The sequence below is a fragment of the Thermobia domestica genome, chromosome 7, assembly GCF_964235325.1.
Source record: "Thermobia domestica chromosome 7, izTheDome1.hap1.1, whole genome shotgun sequence".
Taxonomy (NCBI): Eukaryota; Metazoa; Arthropoda; class Insecta; order Zygentoma; family Lepismatidae; genus Thermobia; species Thermobia domestica.
In genome coordinates, this window is record NC_137460.1 from 143,421,836 (window position 1) to 143,430,159 (window position 8,324).

An 8,324-nucleotide genomic window follows, 5' to 3' on the forward strand; every position below is an offset into this window, starting at 1 on the left:
TTATTTTACTTGGGACAAAATGACATATTCTTCTTCAAGCTGTGGATTAGGAATGAAGAAAGAATACTTCAGTTTGCGCGTGCGGACTCACACCGATTAAAGCATCCCAAATTGAATATAGCAGATCCGGAAGCTACGCGAAAAATTTCAAGAACAACCAAGGACCAGACTGGTTTCTTGGATTGGGGGGAGGGCGCTGATAATGCATATTTGATATTTTAAGCTTATTGTTCACAATTTTTGCTGCTACATTATATAATCTTATTAAATAAATAAACATTACTATTTTAAAATGAAGCGCTAAAAATACTTGATATACAGGAACATAATTCAAGTGATACAAAAACAAGTTTATTGCTATTGTTTAATTGTTATTCTTACAGTTGTTTTCGTTATAATTTTTAGTGTTTTATATGTTCCATGGCGTGGTTTCTGCAGTACGGTGCGTTTAATATTTCTTTGTCAAGTGTCTAAAATTGCAAGTTCCAGAAATTGTCCAAACCAAGTTGGGTATTATAAATTCTTAACGTAATAAATACATGAGAGCAGCAGGGAGGTCTCCTCGATATCACAGCTGTTTCTCCATTTCCTTTCCACAGCATTTTGGACTCGGCAGTATAGAACAGGGTTGGTCCTTGAGGTTTCAAGGTTTCTGGAAACGATGCCTGTAATATATATATCCAAAAGGAATGAGTTTAGATATGTTTAATAAAATATAAAGAATACAGTACATATTTACATAAAGAAATAAAATCACGAAATAACAATGCTGTGTAAAATATGCAACAATTATCGTATCAAGTGTAGCTACATCTAAATTGAAAAGTTGTTTACATACTATCGTTATGTAGACGACACGATAATTCTCTACAAAGACGACAAACAAACAGAAGTACTCCTTAGAATGGTTAACAATATTAATTTTAAAAACGAAATATGTTATACTTTGGTACGTTTTTTTAGTGGTAACATACTACAAAAACTTATAACTTTACTTTGGAATTCGCTTGTTCTTGGTAAAAACTGTATTTTCGTCAGAGTTTGCCCATGTAGGCCCAGCTCAGCCAAAAAAGGTGTTTTTTTCGGTTGGAAACACCTGGAAAAAACCCACCTGGTTATTGAGCTTTTGATGAATATATTAGTCATACAACTAAGCAGATCACATTGAAAGTGATTTTTACAAAATTTGGACTTTTAGGCATACTATATAATTCAATATATACTAATTAGGTCTTTTCTAGGATCTTTGTAAAGTACTGAATGAATTTTTAAAAACTTAGCTTGAGATAATTATGGAATTAATTGAGATGATTATACAATTTAATGTATAGATTATGCTTATATTTGAAATAAATGAAGTCTTTGAGTTTTACGTCCCATGGTTATGGTTTGTGGGTTAAAGGAGGCTGTGATGAAGAGAAATGAACGAAATGGTGAATTGAAGAAAGTGGGAGGAAACGGAAGAACCCCGAGAAAACTCACAAGTACGGTGATTGTCCTCCACAAAGTCCACATGGCGCGAGCTGGGATCGAACCAGGGACCCCAAGCACCGGAGGTGAACGCCCTACCATTGAACTACCGCGCCCCCCTTGTTGCAAATTCTGACTATGAGAATCCTGAAATATAAATTACATTTTAACACTTTTACCCACAGACATTTAGATATTTTGAAAAATAAATTAAATTCGAGCAAACCGATATGGGCGCAGGTGGGTTGTTTTTTTTAAACCCTGATTTTAGCAGCTCTCGACTTTGGCTGGGTAAATTTCTAAAATCCACAAACAACCACGCTCCAGTGAGGATCGAACCTGGAACATTGAAGTCAGCGGCCTGACACTTCAAAGCGCACGGCTACTACGGTCTACTCTCGTTCTCATTTACAAAATCAAGTAAAAGCTGATACAAGACTTTTTTCTGAACTGCAAAATTGGTTTCAAAGTACTTTTAAATTCTTATGTGCAACAGATGTAATCTGTTAGTGGTAGAAGGATGTCAGAAGTAAAAGAAAAAATGTATACAATAAAAATATATTAAAAAACTGCAGCAATTCCGTGGAAAAAGAGCGGCAGATCGCGGAAAGATCTATACAACTTTAGATAAGTATAGTTTAATCTATTAAATTTAGAATTTTGCAATCAATATACAATGAATTTTATCTTGAGCATTCACTGATACAGTAATTCCAGCAATTTCTTCAAAAGTGATGTGTGATTGGAAAACAGGTATTGGTACAGTAATTAATTAATTGGAAGTTTACTAAATGTAATAAATGTATACAGTACCTATAATTATTACTGCTATTTAAAGATACGTAGCAACACTTTACCATTTTAATGGTAAGATAACATTTATATGATCTTTAAATTATCAAAGCGAATATTTATTAAAACATACTTCGATTTTGCTGCTATCTATGGCTCATAAAATAACGGATTGAGATCACAACGCAAAGGCGAAGAAACGAAATTAATCAAATTGCGTGGTCCCAATTCCAAGCACTTCTATTCTAACAGAAAATAAAGAATATCCTTCTGTATCCTAGCTACCATATTACCAGATTTTACTACAATACATGAATATTGCATAAACAGGCTATTCAAAATTCCTTCTCCAATTTACTGTAATTACTGATGACGATCTGAAAGACATCCGAAACATTGATGTTGCGATTTCTAATAAATTTATTTTCAAAATAATAAAAAATTGCAAAAGATAAAAATAAATTGTTAAAATTTCGTACAATACTATTACCTATGTTAACGGGTTTAAAAAGTCGACACTGGCCTTATTTAAGGCACCATTACAGCATTTGGCTAGTACGACTGAGAGAAACCAGAGATAAGCGGTTGCTGAGCGCGAACCCAGGACCTTCCTAATACGAAGCCAACGCTCTACTCAACTGCCCTACGGTCACTCGCTAATATAAAACAATACTCTAATATAATTACCTCTAACTCCAGTAAGTAGTCAGATACATTTTCTGTTGAATTTGATGAATGCGATTTCTCATTAGATGAACCGGCCAAGGGTTCATTTGGAACGACACAGGTTCGTTGTTCCTCTTTTGATATCAGTTTTTGCCTCTTTCTTCCTCTGTCAATGTTCTTATGAAAATACCTTATGAACAAGAAGAGAAGAGAACTGTCACTTTTATTTTACCAATAATAAGCTAATTCATAATTATAAATCAAAATAAAAGTTACTGTGCTTTAAAGATGAAGCAACACATTTGTATTTTAATCGCGCTATTTATTCCTATTGCATCAGACAGCTAAACATTTTCCTTGTAATCGATGTCTACTTTCGGAAAAAAACTACTCTCATATCACTGTGTTGCATAAGGACGTTAAGGCCAAATAAAATCATTTATATCCATATGTAATCTAAGTAATTAAGAAATTTATTTAACCCAAAACACCGGTTCAAAAGAAAGGTATTTTTTTTTTTTTTTGCTAACCCTGTGTAGCAGACAGATACTGGCACCCAACAAAATATTTCCCACCAGCTGTATCGAGAAATATTAAAATTAAATGTTAGTAGCATAAGTTATTTTGGGGGTCTTATAAATTACACACGAGTACAATCATAGTATTTACAAACAAATTGTTGAGTGGATCAGGAAAGTTTAACGAAATTATATTTGTCTGTTTGTTTGTTTAGTTTGAAATATTGCATTTCCTATTTGAGTTTGCAACACTGAGCAAGAAACACTGACATTTCGAAGGAACCGTATATTATATTTTTGTTTTGGCCAAGTTTAAGCTAGCACCGTTCATAAAAAAAAACAGGCCCAGTTGCTAAATCTTTCCTTCGATTGCTTTCACTTTTTTTTTTTTTTTTTTTTTTTTTTTTTTTTTTTTTTTTTTTTACGAACTTGTGGAATATCAGCTAGAGCCATGTTAATTTAAGTCCTTTTGGTTTTCGTCGTTACTTTCGTGATGTAGGCCTATCAGGTGAGGAAAAGGATAACCCCTCCCCCATTATATTGCGAGTTTTATTGCCGCATTTTGATAAAAGTAGGCCTTCTCTGTGTGCACATTAGGTATGTTTTCTTTGTCATGTACTTGTACAAGGACTTCGAGGTATCCGTAGAAGGTAGAGGGGTGCAACGTTGTGACCGGTGTCCGAAGGAGAAGGGGACATTTGTGTTATATCGAGCGCCACATGAAAATAGAAAAAAGTACTAAAGTGTACTACACTTGGTTAGATTACATTACGTTACGTGAGGCTAGGTTAGGTTCAGTTACCTTCAAAACAGAGGCATGTAAACTTTTAAAATTGGCATAAAAAATTACTATTGCGTATAAACACGGCGCCCGGATGTGTACTACAGTGCTGGGTGCGTCCGAAGGAAGCAGGCATGTCAGCGATGGTGGGTATGCGAGTTGGTAGTGAAACAGATGGTTTTTGGCAATGATACTAGCTTCAATAGCACTTCATATTAGTAAAGCTCCACTTGTAAACAGTATACTGTGTCTTTCACACAATTTCAACAACTGACATTTGTTATTTTTGTATAATTTTATAAAACGCAAACAGGATACCGTATGTCACAATCTTGACATATATGCGCTATTACCACACTGTCTTTCCCGCCACTAAATCATAGCAAGTGTACTTCTCCGCCTAACAGTCACTTCCGCCTCTACATACAGTATCCCTTACAATATCAAACACAGCCTACAGAAATCACTATTCCCCTCATCTGACTTTCACTCACTCTTCCTCTCAAAACAAAATAAATTCTCCAATTCACCCTGTAAATTTCCAAAAATTGGTCCGGTGATACAAGGCGAAGTCCTTGCACAAGCACAAGGTACAGGGATTTAGTAAACGTTCCCTTGAACGTAAGCACCAGAAGCCACAAACACAACCTATACAAACCAGTGAAATGCAAAGTGCACGTAAGCATGTCTGTGGAACACTTACCCTTGCACTTTCAATTCCATAAATGACTCTTGATTTACCTACATACGTTAATGGCACCCACGGAAAAGTCGGAATATTATTCAGATAAAGTCACGAAAATTAGCATGTTGTGCATGTTAAAAAAACTAGATTTAAAATTTAACCATCAAAAATTGTTTCAAAGGAACTATCGCTTAAATTAGGGATGAGGGGGGTACATTTGAACATGTGTTTTCGAATATTCGTTTTTGCTTCCAAACACTCAGTAAATTTCCTTATAGAACTGTAGCAAAAGCTAAATATAATATACATTATATTTGCCATAAAATAGAGTACTTTGTTTGATCTTGTCATTCTGTGCAAGGGAGCAGGGGGTGCCGTTCAAATCTACCCCCTTGGGAGGTAGATTTAAACAAGTATTGGGTAAATTTGAACATGCGTGGGGCAGTTTTGAACAAACCATTATTTTACTACAATAATCGTTATTTTCAGGATGAATTCGTTTACGAACAACAAGGCTAATGTAACAAAGGATCATTAACGGTTTAAGGCACAAGAATTAACCAATCGCGTATTTCAAGGAAATAATAATAATAGTAATAATTGCTGAAACATATATGCAGGCCCGTATTTGTATATTGTGCGCCTCTTTGCTCTAAATAATTTGCCTCCCCTTCGGAAACACATCTGAATTGAATTGAATTCATAGTTTTTGGGGTCACTGAGATGAATAGTGACAGTTTCAATCCTATTCAACTTCAAGGTCATACTCAACTACCGAGTGAGGTGGGCGAGAGTTTAAAAGTAATCGAAAACGACAGATATAAGTGTTGAATTCATTGTTTTCGAGGTCACTGAGTTTAGCGGTATCAGTTTTCATGATGTTCAAGTTCATCCTCACCCCTTGGGGTGGGAGTAGGAGAGGATAACTTTTTAAAATAATCAGATAAGCTAGCTAATTAATAACTACTGTAATTAGAGCGAATTAAACATTTTCTCGCTCTTGCGCGGGACTCTTAGTGTGGTAGTGTTAAATGTAACTTTATTGTGAATCTTTTTTCTTTTAAAAATTCCAAAATTTTGCCGCCCTCTAAATTGTGACGTTCTGTGTTCGAGCACAGAATAGTAGTTACCTAAATACGGGCCTGCATATATGCTGTACGTTATACGTTACACACACACACACACACACACACACACAAAAGGATATGCGGACAACATATCTATAGGCGTAGGTGTGATCTGAAGAAAATTTTTAAAAAATATGATCATCGAAGCATATCTGTGAAAATATGATTATGATTCACTTTTTAATTTTGCTCGTCACACCTGATAGGCTTAATGGAAAACCTATTACTATCTACTAGCAATCTAAAAGATCTAAGAAATTAAATTTTTTTCACTACTAACCGGGTACTGGACACGAAATTTATTCTACCCTAAAATTCTGCAAATCAACATGAAATGTCAGAATTTTTGCAGTACGCTTTGTCTCTCCAGAAGTTATGGGATGAGAAAGTCTACATACAATATCAGCAGTTGGCAGTGAACATTTGTCTTCCTTGTCTGAGAACACAAACATGTTGCTGGTACTTATAAGTTTCAGAAAAGTATCGGTAGAACAATGTTCAAATGTGCCCCCAAATTTTTGATCAAAACTGCCCCAACCGGCATGACCAAGCAGAATTTGGTAATACCCAGATAGTACAAACTATTGTGAAATACAAAGGGCAACATTAGATAAGTAAATTAATGTACTTGCTTCTGCAATGAATGGCAGATAATATCAAAACACAGGCTTCTGTCAAAAATCTTACAAAACTTCACACAAATTCCAACTTTCCACCCCACAAATGTAATAAAGTACTGCTGTTCATCAACAGTTACACTAAAATGGCAGATAACAGTTGACCGTCACGCAACGCAGTTTTTTTGAAACCACCAGATATGCTATTATTTCTAGCCTGTTATCTTAAATGTTCAAAGGTAACCCCTGTTCAAATGTACCCCCTCACCCCTTGACTATTGAAATATAATATACATTTTAGACAAGTTAATTCATTTAAAATATCCAAATACAATTATAAATACAGAATATTCCACTTACTTTTATATGGGACTCGTTTGATTGGTAACTCGAATCTTTCCAATCTTCATTCAAATAATGCACAAACAACACATCAACCGATAACACACACTATTGCTTATGTTCATGTTACCTTATTGTCATGGGTATATTCTTCGGTACGAATTTACTGTACCCATAAATCTTCCATGTACCCACTAATTCATGGGTAAGAGGCTGAGATGCGGTGTGTACCCACTAAAGTCTTCGGTACATTGAATTCTCATAGGTACATCAGCGAAGTACCTTCTATTTCACGGGTACTTGTGCAAAATCATGGGTACTGTTTTTAGAGTGTATATAAGCTTATATTACAAATGTTATGTCTATAGTAGTAATTGCCCCACTTGAGAACAATTTTGTCGCCCCCGAATTGTGGCGCCCGAGCGCCCAGGTCATTGACCTAGGGGAACCTAGGACCACCCCCTCTAGATTTTGACATGGGTACCTTGGCCCACCTTCCTTAAATTTTGGAAATTATCAAATCTAAAAATTTGGTATGGTAGCCTAGGACCAGGGTATGTACCTCTATTAGTATTGGGGGTCCATCTCGTTCCCTTTCATTGGTAAGAAATTGCCAAAATGTTAAACTTCCGGGGATTTTGACCTAATTTATCCCTTTTGATGAGATCTTATTATCTCATATAGTTATATGGGCGTATACATGGGTCCATTCCCATTCATAAATCATGGGTATATTGGTGCTCGCTTTTAAATTTTTGGAAAGGGTACCTTGGCCCAGCCCTTAAATTTTGGAAATTGCCAAATTTAAAAATTTGGTATAATAGTATAGGACCCTAATATAGATCGCTATAAATTTGGGTGGTTCACTTTGTTCCCTTTTAGGGGTACAAAATTGCCAAAATATAAACGTAAGCATTACGTTGTATCACGTGTTTGCTTTTAGGCCCAACTTATCCCCTTTGATGATGTCCTATTACCTTATATGGTTATATGGGCGTATACACGGGTCCATTCCATAAGACATAGGTATTTTGATGCACCCCTTTAAATTTTTGGGAGGGGTACCTTGGCCCACCCTTAAATTTTGGAAATTCTCCAATTTAAGCATTCGGTATTATAGTACAGGACCTCAATATGTATCATGATAAATTTGGATGGTCCACCTCGTTTCCTTTTATGGGTAAAATTTCTCGAAAATTAGTACGACCACGTGTTTGGTTTTGACGTAAGTTATTACCCTTTTATGTGATCCTATTATCTTATATGATTATATGGGTATGTATAGGGGTCAATTATCTTACCTAAGACATAGGTATATTAGTTCAC

General features: G+C 35.4%; 1 protein-coding gene across 8 annotated transcripts; it reads right to left on the reverse strand.

The window, feature by feature from the left end:
- Nucleotides 1-313: 313 nt before the first annotated feature.
- Nucleotides 314-7,152, reverse strand: LOC145688947 (uncharacterized). Of its 8 annotated transcripts, none has more exons than XM_081763110.1 (3): nt 4,931-6,129; nt 2,950-3,118; nt 314-665 (listed from the first exon to the last, which is right to left on the reverse strand). In XM_081763110.1, exons 1-3 carry the CDS (start codon nt 4,948-4,950, stop codon nt 471-473), a joined length of 384 nt encoding a protein of 127 aa, XP_081619236.1. In that variant the 5' UTR covers nt 4,951-6,129; the 3' UTR covers nt 314-470. The 8 variants fall into 8 exon arrangements, 1 of the variants encoding a protein (XP_081619236.1); XR_014132032.1 differs by lacking the exon at nt 4,931-6,129 and adding an exon at nt 7,017-7,152 and having other exon boundaries at nt 315-665; XR_014132030.1 differs by lacking the exon at nt 4,931-6,129 and adding an exon at nt 6,668-6,830 and having other exon boundaries at nt 315-665.
- Between the last annotated feature and the right edge of the window lie 1,172 nt (nt 7,153-8,324).